This window comes from Dipodomys ordii, unplaced genomic scaffold (assembly GCF_000151885.1).
Source record: "Dipodomys ordii isolate 6190 unplaced genomic scaffold, Dord_2.0 Scaffold127, whole genome shotgun sequence".
Classification (NCBI taxonomy): domain Eukaryota; kingdom Metazoa; phylum Chordata; class Mammalia; order Rodentia; family Heteromyidae; genus Dipodomys; species Dipodomys ordii.
In genome coordinates this window covers 1680359-1696716 of record NW_012267343.1, presented here as the reverse complement: position 1 = coordinate 1696716, position 16358 = coordinate 1680359, and the positions used below count along the sequence as shown (strand labels likewise).

Here is a 16358-nt window from a genome sequence, read left to right as displayed (position 1 = left end):
GCGGCGGCGGCGGCGGCGCAGCACAACAGGGCGAGGCCGCCCAGGCTCGGCAGGCTCCTCATGGCGCGCTCGGCTCCGCCATTCATTCATTCAACCAGTCGGTTGGTCAGTCATCTTCTCTTCCTGGCAATCCGACCGAGGAAGCCGCCGCCGCCGCCGCCGCCGCCGTCGTCGTCGCTGCCACCGGGCGCACCATCGCCGCCTCCCTCTCTGACAGGCGGCCGGCCCCGCGGGCGGGCCTCAGCGCGGAGGGAACGACCCGGCCGAGCGCGGACAGCCCGCCCTCCTCGACTGGCAGCCGCACCTAGCCAATGAGAGGCCGCTCTCGCCCACGTGACCCACCCGCTTCCCGGCCTCTTTGTAGCCCAGCAGACCAATAAGAAGACATCGTGGGAAAAGGGGCGGGACGTAGGGCGGGAGGAGGGTGGTGCGAGCGCCGCTGGAGCCGGCCGGGCCAGCGGCGGCTCCCGCTTTGTCTGCCCGTAGAGCCGGGCGCGGGCCCTCCGGCACCCGGCGCGGAGGAGCAGACAAAGGACGCGCCCCGTGCGGCAGACGCCGGGCCAAGTCCTCTGCTTCACCGGGCTGCCAGCGCGACCCGGGGCGGGGATTCCTCTCTCCGAGTGACCCCGCCTTCCTTAACAATGGGGCGCCGGCGCCGCACCCCGGTTCGGGCAGGGACTGGCCTGCGGCCCCCCGCAAGGAACCAGGTCTACCCTGCGACAGCCTTGCCTCTGTTGCCAGGAGAGCCTCGGCCCTGCGAGGTCTGCGCTGCCATTTCCACTTCAGGGATGGGGAAACTGAGGCACGCCCCCACCAAGCACCTGCTTGTGGGCCTGGCTCATCATCAGTGGAGCCAGGCTGGACAGGGCCGGTCTGCAGACCCGTCCAGGGCACAAGGTGCTGGACTCTTGCCTGGGGAAACAGACTCACCTCGCACACTTTACCCCAGGAAGACCAGAATCTGACTGGAGTTGCATCTCCGCTTCTAGCGAAGTGGTTCAGGGGTCTGACTCCGTTTTCTCACCACTAAATGGAGGTGATGGGAGGCACCCCATCCCCCTCACAGAGCTGATGGGAGAATTAAATGATGTACATAATGGGCTTAACCCAGTGCCTGGCCCACTATGGTAAACCCTCATTAATGCTAACTACTCTCAGCGAAGTGTGTCCAGACAAGCCTTGGGTTGGAAAGCAGCCTGAGGGCCTCATCCCTGCCGGGCTCCCCCAGAGACTCTGGCCTGTTGTCACAGAGATGGGGGTGGGGCTGACAGCAGTGCTTCACCCCGGATGACTTTAAACCCTGGGTGAAACTGCAAATCAGGCATGCGCAACCTCATACCATCAGCCAGGACCATGGCAGCGCAGCTTCTAGGGGCAGCCGGGCAGGGCAGGTTTGTCATCTGATTGGGCTTAATCCCAGCTATGCAGCTAACCCAGTCCTGGCCTTCTTGACGCCTCCCCTACACGGGCGGTACTTGTGCTTGGTTTCCCATTAGTCACTGGACTCCAACCAGACCAGCAGGATGAGATTTGTGTGCAAACGTGTGTATGTTAAAGAAAGCATGCCTTTATTTTCCTGCCTGAGTAGTGGGTGTGGAAAGGATATGTATGTGCTTGGGTGGAAAAGCATATGTATAAGTTCATCTATGTGAGTTTTATACCTGTGTAAATCTGAATATGGGAACTAGATGTTATTTGCATGGTTTTTTTTTTGTTAATAATCTGTGCCTACCTAGTGGTTGGGATTGTTTGGTTGGTTGTTTGGTTGGTTGGTTGGTGGTGGACACTTGAACTTATTGGCTTTTTCACTTAAGGTTGGCGCCCTATCCCTGAGCCAATCCACTGCTGGCATTTTGCTAGTTAATTGGAGGCAAGTGTCCCTCATATTTGTGTGCCCAGGCTGGATTTGAACAATGATCCTCAGACCTCTGCCTCCTGAGTAGCTAGGGTTACAGGCATGTGCCACCAGCATCTGGCTGATGTGTGTGTTGTATTTTTGAATTTGTGGTTTTCTCTAGGTGTGTCCTGACAAAGCTGTCTGTGTAAGGAAGTGGGGGCAAAATGAGAGGGGTGTGTGAACGTTCTGGTTTCAAGACCAATATTTAGCAAGCACTAACGAGCTTCTATTTTTACTTCTGTTTAGGAAGGGAGTGAACAAGACATGCACCTTCTTTCTCTCCTCCTCAGCCCAGCTGAAATGCCACATTCTCCAAGAGGCTCTTTTGGATTTCTAAATGGAAATTAATCTGCCCTTATTTCCCCACCTCCTTTATTTTATTCATTGATTACCAACTTGATCTATCCATCTATCTCTCCCTGCCTCTTCCTAAAAGGATTAAGAATGGCCTTCAGAAATACATACAACAGGATAAATTGAACTGCCCACACAGCTTTCTTACTTCTCCCAGACAAGCATCAGCCTTAATACTAGAACTAGTGATTGATGGCATCTTTCTGTTCTCAGTGCCTAGCAGGGGCAATACAATGTGAGCTCTAATCCATGTTGATTAAATGGAAAAGAGATCCTGTGGTGCCCCTGGGAAAAGCTTGTATCTTTAGCATCACAGACTTGGATCAGGGCTCTGCCAACTGTGTGACCTTGGGGAAAACCTTTGCCCTTACTGAGCCTCTGATTCCTCCTCAATACCATGGTATTAAATCCTCTCTCATGTGGTTTTACATTTGAGAATGGAAGAGATTTGTACAAAGCCTAACACATAGATAATGCTCAGTCTGGGTAACTGTGAATTTCAGTCACATCACTGCTATCATTAAACTTCATTGGTAAAAAGACCAGAGCAGAAATCTCTGGCCTATAACCTCCCCATAAGGTGATATGGCTTGACAGTTGCCCTCGTAGGTATTTAATGTGTGTGTGTGTGTGTGTGTGTGTGTACACTGCAGTCCTGACTTGTGCTATATCAGAGGTTCTCTGGAAGCAGAGGAGAAAGGCTGATGTGGCTTCTCTGCTAGGAGCATCTTGGAATGAAGGACTGGAAGACCTTGTAGAGTAACTCAGGGCAGCTCTGCCTCAGGCAAGAATCACATTCAAGCCAGAGTTCTGATGTGGGACAGTTAGTCCACAATATGTTTAGAAAGAGTTGAAGTGGTTTTTCTTTTTTAAAGATAACTTTTCTGAGACAAAGTCTTACTATTTAGGCCAGGTTGGCCTCAGATATATCAGCTTCCTAAGTACTGAGATTACAGGCATGCACCATCACATCCAAATCTGAAAGATCATTTAAGTGTACTAATATTGCTTCATTCAACATTTAATTCTTCAGTTCATTCCCTTCCCTTAAAAAAAAGACGTACAAGATGACTTCACTATTTGTTAAGAATATTTAAATTACATTTTAAAACTGGAAACATCTTAAATATATAACATCAGAGAAAAGTTATACCATGTCTATTCCATTTAATTCTATAATGTCATTGCAATGTTAATGATAACTGACATCTTACAGGGTGCTAACCATGGTACCAAGAGTTATTTCATTTAATCCTTAGAACTCTATGAAGTAGGGGCTGGGAAGGTGGCTCAGTGGTAGAGCGCTTGCCTTGCATGCCTGATGCCCTGGGTTCAATTCCTCAGCACCACATAAGCAAAAAGAAAAAAAGCCAGAAGTGGCGCTGTGGCTCAAGTGGTAAAGCGCTAGCCTTGAGCTGAAGAGCTGAGGGCCAGTGCCCAGGCCCAGAGTTCAGGCCCCATGACCGGACCAAAAAAAGAACTCTATGAAGTAGGTACTATTATGTCCTAATCTATTTATACTGCTGTAACAAAGAAACATAGATCGTGTGGCTTATAAACAGCAGAAATTTTATTTTTTACAATTTTGGTGGTTTGGCTCATGCCTGTAATCCTAGCTACTCAGAGTGCTGCGATCTGAGAATCCTGGTGCAAAGCCAACCTGGGCAGACAAATTACAGAGACTCATCTCCAGTTAACCTGCAAAGGGCCAGAACTGGAAGCATGATTCAAGTATTAGAATAACAACAGCTCTGAGAGGGGGTGGGTGGGGAGTTGAGCAAGAGTTCAAGGTCTTGAGGTTCAGCATCAGTACTGGCAAAGGAAGGAATTAATGGAGGGAGGGAGAGAAAGAAGCAGGGAGGGAGGGAATGGTGGGAAGGGAAGGGAAGGGAAGGAAGGATCCCAAGATCAAGATACCAGCAGATTCAATGTCTGGTGAAGAGCCTATCCGGTTCATTGATGGCCATCTTTTCACTTTCATCACACAGTAGAGGAGACATGGGAACTTCCTGGGGTCAGGAGTTAGGATTTCAACATATGAATTTTAGGGGGACACATTCACCCTATAACATATTATTACCTGCATCTTACAGATAAGGAAACTGTGGCACAGAGAGATTTAGAAACTTGCCTAAGGTCACTTAGTAAGTAGTAGAGCCAGAAATCAAACTGACCTAGCTGGTTTGGGCCGGTACCCTTAACAATAAAGGAAAAAATGGTTATGAAATAATGTTAGGAAGAAGAGAAGATTGTCCTTACAGCTGTGATAATATGTATCAGAATGTTGGCTGGCACTCTTCCTTTAGCCCCAGAAGTACATTTAAGGTCCAGGGTTCATTCACAGCAGCTGGAGCCACAGAATAGCAGGTGTCAGAGAGACCTTGTTGGAAACTCTGAGCAGCATGACCATTCTCCTGTAGGAGACACAGGTGCTATAAAGGACATACTTCCATTCTTCTTTGAATGGGGCACTAGCTCAGAATCAAATACAAGTGGTTCCAGACTTGTTGAGTTACAAGGAGTCTTTGATGTGTCAGGCACTGCTCAAGTGTTTCGCATTCTTAACAAACTCATTCCTCAAAGGTTAAGACTCTGTCTGTGCTTGAAAGAAGAGGAAATTGAGTCTCTGAAAGAGGTAAAGGGACTTGCCCAAGATCTGCCTGACTCCAAAAGCCAGGTTCTTCTCTTTACTCCACAGTCCGTTAATGTGTGCATTGTGCATTGCACATAGTAAGAGCTTGATGAGCACATTGGAAGAAAGAACAGACACAAGCTAAATTTAACCCACTCAGTAGGTCAGCATTTAAGAAAAGAGAAGCACTGGAAGAAAGAAAGCATAATAGATGTAGCTCACCCAGCTTCTCCCAGGCTGTAAAACACATACATGCTGTATAAAACACATACGCTCGTGTGCGCACGCACGCACACACACACACACACACACACACACACACACACACACACAGAGGAACTTTCCTCTCTTTGGCTCCATTGAAGAGTACATGAATTCTTTCCTGCCAGATCCTTAGCCTCCTATCAGATGTGGCTGAATACAAGGTTTGCCATCTTCTGCTAGCTACTCTAGAGTTGTTAACCATGATTAACCAAGACTGCTGGTCGAAGAATGCTGATAGACAACTCACAAGGAAAAGTATACAAATGACTAAGAAATATGAAATACTGTCTGTGCAGCTAAAGTAATCAATGAGTTGCAAATCAAGATAGTTGTCTTTTTTTTCTTACCTGCTGATTCACATGGGATCAGAATTTATAGAAATGAGGAGTACCTGTTCCTGCTAGAGAGTGATTCTCACTATTGGCAGGAACATAAAAGTTAGTAGGATACAACCTTTCCATACACACATATATATGTATTCTTCCTTGACCCATAATTTCCACTTTATAAATATACCCAAGTGAAATAAATAATAATATTCATATACAAAAATGTTTATTAGAATGGTACATAGAATAATGAAAATGAAAGGCAGTCATGGTGATACATGCCTGTAATCCCAGCTCTTGGGAGGCTGAAACAGAAATAACTGAAGTTTGAGACTAGCCAAGGCTACACAGGGAGTTTGAAGCCAGCCAGCCTGGGTTACATGGCAAGATTCTGTCCCAAAAAGGAAGAAAAACAGAAAGAGAGAGAGAGAGAGAGAGAGGTAGAGACATAGAGACATGGAGACATGGAGACAGAGACAGAACTTGAGAAAAGAAAGAAAATTAGAACTAACCATTTAACAATAAGGGTACTTTTTGTACTCTGTGATGTTTCTGTGTTGGATTATTAAACTTCCATAAAACAGATTCATGAAGGAAATTCTAGCAATACAAAATTACCAAAAAAAATAGCTTACAAGAATATTTATGGTATCATTCCTAACATGTAAAATGATAATATGAAAAACCAAAGCCAAGATGTGAGCTTTCTTTATTTCTGAGTGAATGCCTTGTAGACATTTTAAATTTCTCTCCCTACTTTTTACCTTCTCCGTCTTATTTTAAATAAGTACACATTATTCTCAAAATCAATAATAAGCAAAATAGAGTTCATTAGAATCTGGGCATATATCCCTGGGTCACCTTCTGGTATCTCTTCTTAAGATGACAAAGGGAAGAAAGAGCTTCAATGAAGGCCAACCCTAATTGTGAAGCACCATTTCCACACAGTGAAGCAAAATGTTGAAATTCAACTTCAAAATCCCTCTGATGTTAAAATAAGCCCAGGAAAGCACTTGCTGCTGTTCTTGGAGATCTATTGAAGGACATCACTCACAGTGGGCACCAAGTCAAACCCTCGCTCTCTCGCTCACTCACTCGTTCGTCATCAGTGTTGGCTGCCAAGCAAAGAATTTGAACCATTCGGGGGAGGAACAGGGTCAGAGCTTCACAAATAACTCTTTCCCTTGGGTTGCTATAATTGTAATGGACGGGACTACTGACAACTGTACAGCAAACAGAGCTTTCCTGGCCATTTCTCATTTGAGCTTTGCCACCACCCTGAAGGGAAGATGGAAGTCATGGCAGTTGTCATAGTAACAGTAACCAATGGTAACCACAGTGACTGAAGTTCCCAGGCACTTAGTAGGTGTCAGGCATCCATTGGAAACACTTCACATACATGGCACCTTTTAATCTTATACTAAGAAGCGGAAGAAGTGATGGTCCCCACGGTGCAAGCAATTATTATCTGTCAAAGCAGTCAAATAACTGGCCTTAGGTTACTAAGCTAATAAATGGAAGACCTTTAGCCCTCAGGTCCAGAGTGATTTCCACAATGGCTAACTGGACTTCCTCTACTTTGGTCATTTTAAGTTGCTAATTGTAGTTGGATGAAACAGTAACTCAGCAGTAAAGAATACTACTGGTGGGGCTGGGAAGGTGGCTCAGTGGGAGAGCACTTGCCTTGCATGCTCAAGGCCCTGGGTTCAATTCCTCAGCACCACATAAGAAAAAAGCCAGAAGTGGTGCTGTGGCTCAAGTGGTAGAGCACTAGCCTTGAGCTGAAGAGCTGAGGGACAGCGCCCAGGCCCAGAGTTCAGGCCCCACAACCGCCCCCCCCCCAAAAAAAGAATACTACTGGTTATCCAACAGTACTCAGTCCTGATCATCCTAGCTGTACATGGACCACATCATGTTTATCTCTGTTTGGCTCAAGGTCAAGCAGAGCAATGTACATAAAACATGGAGTCCAACCCTGCCCATAGTAAACACCTAAAAGACATTGGAATGGACATGGCTGATTTGTGTGTGTGCTGGTCCTGAGGCTTGAATTCAGAGCCTGGGCACTATCCCTTAGCTTTTTTACTCAAGGCTGGTGCTCTACAACCTGAGTCAGGGTTCCACCTCAGGGTTTGGGCCAGATAATTAGAGATAAAGAATCTCAAGGACTATTCTTCCTAGTCAGCCTGGACTGACTTCAAACTGCAATCATCAGATCTCAACCTCCTGAGTAGTTAAGACTGAGGGCATGAGCAACTAGAGCCCAGTCATGGCTGATTTTCTTAAACCTGTCTTTCTATATAGTAGGTCAAGGATAAGAGAATACACCGTCTCTGAGGTTCCACTCCCAGAATTCTGTTGCTGCTTCTGTCTGTACTAGTACTGAGGCTTGAACTCTGAGCCTCTGGCTCTTACTTGGCTTTTTTCCCCCTCAAAGCTAGTGCTCTACCATTTGAGCCCCACAGCTCCACTTCCAGCTTTTTGGTGGTTAATTGGAGAGTCTCATGGACTTTTCTGCCTGGAGCTGGCTTTGAACTGTGATCCTCAGATCTCAGCCTCCTCAGTAGCTAGGGGAGATGCCCAAAATTCTAGACTTTCAGAAAAGTTAGGCTTCCTGCCTCTCATGCTCTTAGCCCTCTAAAGAACCTCCTTCACTGGAGTATGTGGCCAGCCAGCAGGCACATACTGAAAGAGTGCTTGGCAGGAGCAGATACATGGCTTCCCTTTCTACCTGTGGTTCTCCAGAAAGATCTAAGGCCCTTAGGACTATGATGCCCTTTGCTGAAGTGTTTGAAGATAGCAAAGTTGTCTTCATACTGGCTTCTGAGGACCAGATAGCAGGGAAACCCCATGTTAGGGGAACAAATGATTCCCTGAAGAGGCCACAAAAAGAGCAACTCTCAAAGCAAAAGGGAAAAGGCTGCATCCCCAAATGTGTCCTGGTACCAATGATAAACCAGAACTCAGAGAAAGAAAGGACCTTGACTAGGTCTTACACAGCAAATGAACAATGGAACCAGGGCCGGATCCCAGCTCTCTTACACTCAGGCCCAAATCATTTCTTACAGAGAAGGCAGTAATGAGCCAGCAGGAGGCTTCAAGCCTTCTGCCTTAACACCCACGTGCCTTCTCCCTCTTCTGACTTCTCACCCGGGGTCCTCTCGATGTCCCCACAATCCCGCTCCAGGAACTTTCCTTTTCAAATCAAAGAAACAGCATCCTGCTGCCAGCTTATTATCAATGATGAAGCTGGTATTTAACGACAATAATCAAGGGCTCTCTCAGGAAGCCGTGACGGCCTTGGGAATGACAAAATCTTCCAAATTAGGCCATACGAATGTAAGGGAACTAGGAACGTCTGTCATTCCATCAGGCCCAAATTAGAACAAGCTCTGAAGAGGGTCCTGGGAGATCAGGCCTCTTGTCCGGCCCGTGGGTCTCATTTCCTTTTCTCAACAATCACTGCACTGTTCTTATGATCATCGGGTGTTTATCGGGTATGTGTAATGCCTCAAATGCAGCCTGGAATTTGGAATTGGATGTAATCCTTAGCCACAGGCTGGCAGCACCACCTCTTTAAGAGGCAGGAACACTGGAATCTCTGCCATCCAGTCCCATGTTGGGGAATTAGCTTATGAATCAGCCAAGCTGGATCTGCAAGCCTAGAGTCTACCTCCCTTCAAGGTGAAATGTTCCCGTGGGAAAAGTATATGATCTTGTGAGCTTGGCTGTACCACTTCCAGTGTGTGTGTGTGTTATCTAGGGCACGAATCAGCCTCTCTCAGTTCCAGCTAAGTTTAGTAAAATGTGCATCTAATACTTAGTCTAGGAGGATTCTTATTCATTCGTTCAGTCATTCATTCACTTACTCATTCCCCCAGCAAAAATGTATTAAATACTTCCTGAGAGACACTCTAATGAACAAGACAACAGACAAGGGACCAGTGTTTACAATACAGTGAGCTCATCAATTAACAAATAAGTGGGTCAACAATCATGATATTCACAGATCCTGACAAATGTTGCAAAGGAGATTAAAAAGGTGTCTAGACACAGAATAACTGAGAGATGTCCCCTTGGGGTGATGGGGAAAGCCCCCCTGAAGATGTGCCATTCCACCCGGAATCAGAAGGAGCCAACTCTGCAAAAATGAGAAGGAACGAGTGCACGTAGAGGAAGAGGAGGAGCAGTCAGGAGACATGAATGCGCAAATTGTATTATGTGAAGGGGAAAGAAGGATGAGCTAGGCCCTCCAGGGCTCTGGAACCTTGTAAGAAGGTTGCATTTCATGCCCAGAGCAGCAAGAAATCAAGGGAAAAGTTTAAAGCAAGAGGATGACAGTGGATCACACGGCAGCAGGGAGACACTGACTGGTGAGAAGGCTGAGCTGTTCAGATGTGAGAAGATAATGGCATGAGCTGGCAACCAAGCAGGTTTAGAAATAGGATTGTCAAGACTTGCTATTGGATTAGCTATGGGGTGAGGAAAAGACATAAAAACTGATTCCTACAATTGGGACTCAGTTGGATCACTCATTGTCATTCATTAATTTAACACAAAATGTCAGCCTGATCCTATGCTTGATATTGGGAATAAAGATGCAATTGAAGATCAGTCAGGGAGAGAGGCCAGATAGTAGCCAAATAGAATGCATTTAAGTAAGTACACATTTGGCACAATAGAACACACCTGTGAGCCCCGCTACTCAGGAAGCACAGGCAGGAGAATCTCACCGTCAAGGAGAGCCCAGACAAAAGTTAGTGAGACTTTATTACAAAACAACCCAACAGGGATCAAGTAGTATAGTGCTTGCATCAAGGGAAAAGAATCAAAGAAGTCTTCCTAGGCACAAGGAAACGGAATTGAGTCTTGAAGGAAGAGGAGGAATAAAGATCAGAGGGGCTTGGGAATCATAGAACAGAGCTCTGAAACTATAAGAGCCATTCAATAATAGGAGCTGATATTGTCTAAGCTCCAACCATGTGCTAAGTACTTTCATAAGCATAATCACTAAGTCCCATTAGAATCCTATGAATGAAGTACACTATCAGTATGCTCATTTGATGGATGAGAACATGGAGTCACCGTTTGCCTCTGTTACGTAACTTGTGAAGCTTATGCCGCATGTAATGTCAGAGCCAGGCTACAATCCTGCACAGAGGCCATACTCTAACCACCACTGTCCATCTGTGGGAGAGCACCACATATCCAGGGGCTGGCATCCAGTGTAGAAGGTGAGATAAAATGATGGATCAGTATTTCACAAACTCATCTGTCTTCAAGTAGGTTATTACCATCAGTATTAAACAGTCACCTTTCACCTGTATGGGGAATGACCTTTCTCCACAGCATCCTGGATCACTGGCTTTAGAGGACAGTGGTTGCTGGGAGTGGGAGGGTCTGCCCACAAAGAGGGAATCCCTAGGTAGGTTGGCACTGGTAAAACTTTGCCCTGAGTTATGATAAAGAAGACTGGGGTCCCTAATGCTGCCCCTAACTCTTTCCATGACCTTGGATGTGTGGCTTCCTCAATGTAATCTTTAGTTTCACTGTCTCCAAGATGGAAGGAGGGAAGAGTGGAAGTTCTAAGAGCTTGGCAGGGGGGAGGGAGAGTGCTGCCTATTGTGGGGTTCTGCTGTTCTAGACTGAACAGTGCTTGGAAGGCTATATCCCAAAGCAAAACTGCCACTTTCCGGGAAGAAAGACCCATAATGGATGAGAAGCCCATGGTTTGTGTCCCCAGATCCCCAGGGCCTGACTCTGCTAGAACACGGGTAGCATATGGGTAAAACATTCTGACATCAGAACATCAACACCTTGCATCCAGTCCATTCCCATCCTTCTTAAGCCCCCAGAGAGTAGGACAGCAAGCTAGACACTAATCCCAAAGACGCAGCCAGAAGATCCAGGTATAGTTCATATCCTAGGAAGTCCTGGATTGCATTCTCTATCAGTCAAAACTCACAGGCTTTCTACCTTGTGTGCTTCAGGCTCCATCTGATACTGCTGGTTATGAATCTATGGTCTTATAATAAAAAGTGTCTGTGAGGGATGCATCATCGAACTTCCTCTTTGTGTTATGGGACTCTCCATCATGACTCATAAGCCCACAAAAGAACCCCTATATCAAAGCCATACAGCTCAAACAAATCCTTCTCATTGACACAGAACTCTGTGATCCGTAAAGTACTTTCATACATTATTAACCTTCACATTATTCCTCTGTCCTCATTAATATCTGAACTTGCTTTTGAAAGTGGTATGGTTTCCCTGAGAAAATATGACATGCCCAGTTAAATGTGGAGTTTAGATCGATAAGAAGTAATTTTACTATAAGTTATGTCCCAAATATTGCATAGGTCATACCAACATTAAATCATCATTTATTATTCATCTGAAATTCAAATTTAACTAAGTATGCTATAATTTCTCTTTCTGGCACTACAGGGAATTGAACCTAGGGCCTTGTGCATACTAGGCAAGTATTCTACCATTGAGCTACCAGCTCCCTCCTGAGACTTTCCTTTCTACAGGAGAAAAAAAAAAGGGGTGGGGGGCTATCTCAGGATGGTGAATGATCCCAGGAGCAGTGGTCAGCTTCCCTGCTGACCTTCTTATGTTGTGTGACTCTCCTAAAGATGAATGGAGATGAATTTTCAGAGAATCATAATAGACAAAAACATCATGACATACCCCAGGGCATCATGAAAAGGCTCCTTGGCAAACCCATTCCCACTCTAGGTTTAGGACCAAGTGGAAGCCTGCCCAAGGCTGCCATATAGAGTGGTCTTGGCATAAAGGCTGCCCAGTGAGTCCCTAGTAACCAAAGACGGACGTACCAAGTCCCTCTCCTGCCCTCTAGAACAGCAGACCCGTCAGGGAGTACTGGCAGGATAGTTTCCAGGACACTTCTGGAAGAGTTAAGCTCCTGTTTCTCATGACAGACATTTCAGGCTCCATCCACTGACAAATCACACTCTTGCTTCATGTGGCCAGTCAGAGCTGTGAACAAACACTCTGAGCCACTCTGAGACCTTGAGCTGCTGCTGACAGAGGTCAAAGGTCTTGGTTCCGTTTCAGGTTGTCAACGAAGAAGGATGAGCTGCTGGAGAATTGGAGCCTGGGCACAAGGCTTTGTTACAGATCCAATTTCTTTTCACGTCCAAGATTCTGTAGCAGAATCCTAGACTACCAGAGTCCCAAGAGAGGGCATCCAAATAGAATCCAAATACTTTTGGTCTTCCAGAAGAAAAGAAAAGGGTATGCTCAAGCTCACATGAGAACCTGGCAAGGCAGATTTCTCCTTTGTGCCACATTCCTGAGATAGATGATCAACTCTCCGGGCTAAGCAAACAGCAGGTGGGCGGATGTGGTCACTGACCAGTGCACTGGACTGTAGGGTCACTGAGCTTTCACCCCGCCACACTATTAACAGTGTGATCCAGTCTGTCACCCTCTCCTCCCTAGAGGCCCTGCAGTTCACAGAACATAGATTAGAAATGAACTGTTCTCAGCCAAAGCCCTAAAATAGGAGCTGAAATGGCCCACAGAGACCATCTGGTCTCATTCCCTTCACCACCACGCAGAGATGCCAGCTTCTGTGCTGGCGAATCCCTCCGCACAAGCGTGAGCTCCAAGAAGTTGGAGGTGGGTAGCAAGCTGAGGGTGTGATCCACAAGGCGGTTGAACATTGTAGAGATCCCGGCCAGGTAAGCAGCTGTGGGACCACTCTGTCTCCTGTTCTTTTTTTATATCAAACTAAAATCTCTCTATGAACGTCTGCCCCTTCGGTCCAGCTCAGCTCCCTGGAGCCCCCACAGATGTCTTCTCCTTCTGCAGAGTTGGGGTGGGGGGCCCAAGTCACACTACAAGTGAAGTTTCTAAGTTTGGTAGGAACCCTATTCTGAGCAAACCAGCCCTACCTTGCCTGCCTTCCTCTCCTGCTAAGCACACAGGCGCACACATACACATACACACATGATCCCCCTTAAGACACCAATGATAATACACAGAGGAGGAAAGAGGGAGGACAGTTCTGGCTGGTATCAGCCCTGCCTGGGCGTTTTGGATGGATCTCCTGTAGATGTTGGCACTGTTGTCAGCTCCACACAGAGAACCGAAAGCCTCCGTCACCATTCTCCTGGAGGAGGCTCTGCTCTCCCGAGGGAGGAGGCAATATATAGGCACATAAATAAAGTAGACCATTTCAGGAAATGATGGGGCTGAGAAGAAAACACAGGCTGACAATAGGATAGAAGACACCTCCCGGCAGCATGTCATCAAATCTAGAGTGGCCAAGGAAGCCCTTTGTCCAGGAAAAGGTGACTCCTGGGCTTCACTCATGCCCAAGATGAGGAGGCAGGTATGAGATCAAGAAAAGGGAACCACAGGGGTAGAGCCTCTTAGAGAGAAGAATCTAGGGAGGGTAGTGGAAAAAGAAATCTGAGAGGTTTTGGTCCAAGCCACAACAAGACTTGCACGGAGCTGAGCTAAGATTAAATCATGGCAATACTTCCCCTTCCAAAGCCACAAGAAAGCAGAAATCCCAGCATGGTTGTGATGCAAATTGTGCAGGCCAACTGCTCGCTTGCACATGGATATAACTGTGTGGGGTCCCTGGAGCCGAAGCCCACAGGAATCTGCAGCTCACTCCTCACATCCATCCCAAGTTTAAGGTCCGAGCATCTTCCAGTGCACATGGTTCTCCAAGACTGGAGAAGGAAGTTTAGGTTTTAGGAAATTTCTGAGAATGTATACAAGGCAAGATGTAGCTTCATCTCCTCCACAGGGTTCCTTTTCTTGCTTTTAGAGTCACCTTGGAGTCTCTTCACCTCCTATCCGAACTAGACCGGTCCCCAGAGTCCGTTTTGGTAAGTAGTTCACCCTGGGATATAAATAAGTGGTGTTGTGTCCTCTCCCAGGAGTCCCAGATTTTTTTCTTTGAAAGTGTCCAAGTCTAGAGCCAAAGGTATGCATCCTTTCCATTTCTGCCATCCAGCTAGGTGTGGAGCACCTGTTGAGTCAGCAGGTTGATGCAGGCCCTGCCTGGGTAGAGCAAATCTCCCTCCATCAGCCCAGGCTGCCTTGTTCAGGTAAAATATTTACTCCCACCCACCACAAGGCATTTGATTCTTGGGAGTTCGTGAGATTCTAGAACTTGCCCAGCTCTGTTATGGAATTCTTCTTGCAAAGGCAAAGCTAGGGAGTGGGGGAGGAGGGCAACCCTGAATGAACTGATGTTTAGAAGACTGAGATATCAAGTTGAGAATGTTCCCAGGGAAAAGCCCAGCCTCTTCCAGCTCTCTGCCCAGCTCAGCAAAGACTGCCTTGTCATCTGGTTGGCAAGGTTTCTGTATTTCTTTCCTATTACAGACCACAAGTAAATACATAGACTATCTCTGTGAGTTGGTTTTATCTTTTTTTTTCCCTCCCCATAATGACCTACCCTTAAGTTAAAAGAGCAAGAAAACCTATTCCTATCTTTTGGCTCCTGAATCCACTTCTGGTGATTTGTCCTAAAGAAATAGGCCCAAAGATTGCTTTAAAATGTGATTTTTAAAAAAATGATGCCAGGCCCCCATGGTTCATTCCTGTAACCCTAGCTGAGATCTGAAGATTGAAGTTCAAAGCCAGCCTGGACAGAAAAGTCCTTGAGACTCATTTCCAATTAACCACCAAAAAGCCAGAAGTGGAGCTGTGGCTTAAAGTGGTAGAGCACAACAAAAAAGTCAAGTAAAAAATGAGAGGTTCTAAGTTCCAATTCCCAGCACCAGCACAGATCAAAATAAGTAAATAAATAATAAGATTAAAAGATCAATAGTATATGTAATAGCACAAAGAGAGAACTGCTCAGGGGACAGATGACAGGTAGGAGTGCAAATGGTGGCCTATTCGCTTGAAAAAATACCCTGACATGCTTTTAAAAGGTGACAAATAAAAAGTTCATCAAGATAACAGATGTCCAGGGAAAATAGTGGACACCTAAATTGGACAAGTAAGTCTATTTCTTCCCTAGAGACCTGCAGATGAAAACTGGAAGCGTTCAAGAAATATTTAAAGGCAATTGAAATGAAGCCTATGGAGTTTTTTTTTTATTTTGGTGGGCATTGTGTGGTAAAATAATGAAAATAACATGATCCTTATAAACATGCTTTCTAACTTTAAATACTCAATAAAAAATGACTGCTTCCTTTCAAATAATAATAAATGTGATAGTTTCTCACTGTTGGTAGTTAGAATAAAGAAATAAGTGCTTGCTGCCTAGGATTCAGGACAGTGGGGAAATGCCCTCAAACAGACCTCTTCCTTCCCAGGGTGAGCCCAGAAACTGGAATTCAAGACAGCATCTGCTTACACTAAAGCAAGGAGACCACTCTCTCAGGTGGGCCTCAACCTGGACCAAAGCAAACTTCTCATCGGGTCTGAAAGGCCTGGCCATAGCTAGGTGACTGCAGCTGAGCACGTGTGTCTCACAACTATAATCCTAACTACTTAGGAGGCCAAGATCTGAGGATCATGGTTTGAAGACAGAACAGTCTATGAAATGTTTTATCTCCAATTAACCACAAAAAAAGAGCCAGAAGTGGAGCTGGGGCTCAAGTGGTAGAGCATTAGCCATGAGCAAAAAAAGCCCAGGGACAGTGCCCAGACCCTGATTTCAAGTCCCAGGATCGGCACAAAAAACAAAACCACCACCACCACAACAAAAAACAATTAATATAGGCTGAGAATGTGGCTCAGTGGTAGAGCACTTGCCTTGCATGCCTGAGGCCCTGGGTTCGATTCCTCAGCACCACATAAGCAAAAAGAAAAAAGCCGGAAGTGGCACTGTGGCTCAAGCAGTAGAGTGCTAGCCTTGAGCTGAAGAGCTGAGGAACAGCGT

The 16358-nt window shown here is 46.1% G+C and overlaps 1 protein-coding gene across 1 annotated transcript in view; it reads right to left on the bottom strand.

Moving 5' to 3' along the window:
- The window catches only part of Megf9 (multiple EGF-like-domains 9), a 92740-nt gene extending 92544 nt beyond the window's left edge, over positions 1-196 (bottom strand). Inside the window, exon 1 of the mRNA XM_013030107.1 lies at positions 137-196. Within this exon, the coding sequence (XP_012885561.1) occupies positions 137-196 (60 nt within the window). The remainder of the gene's footprint in view (positions 1-136) is intronic.
- Positions 197-16358: the final 16162 nt, after the last annotated feature.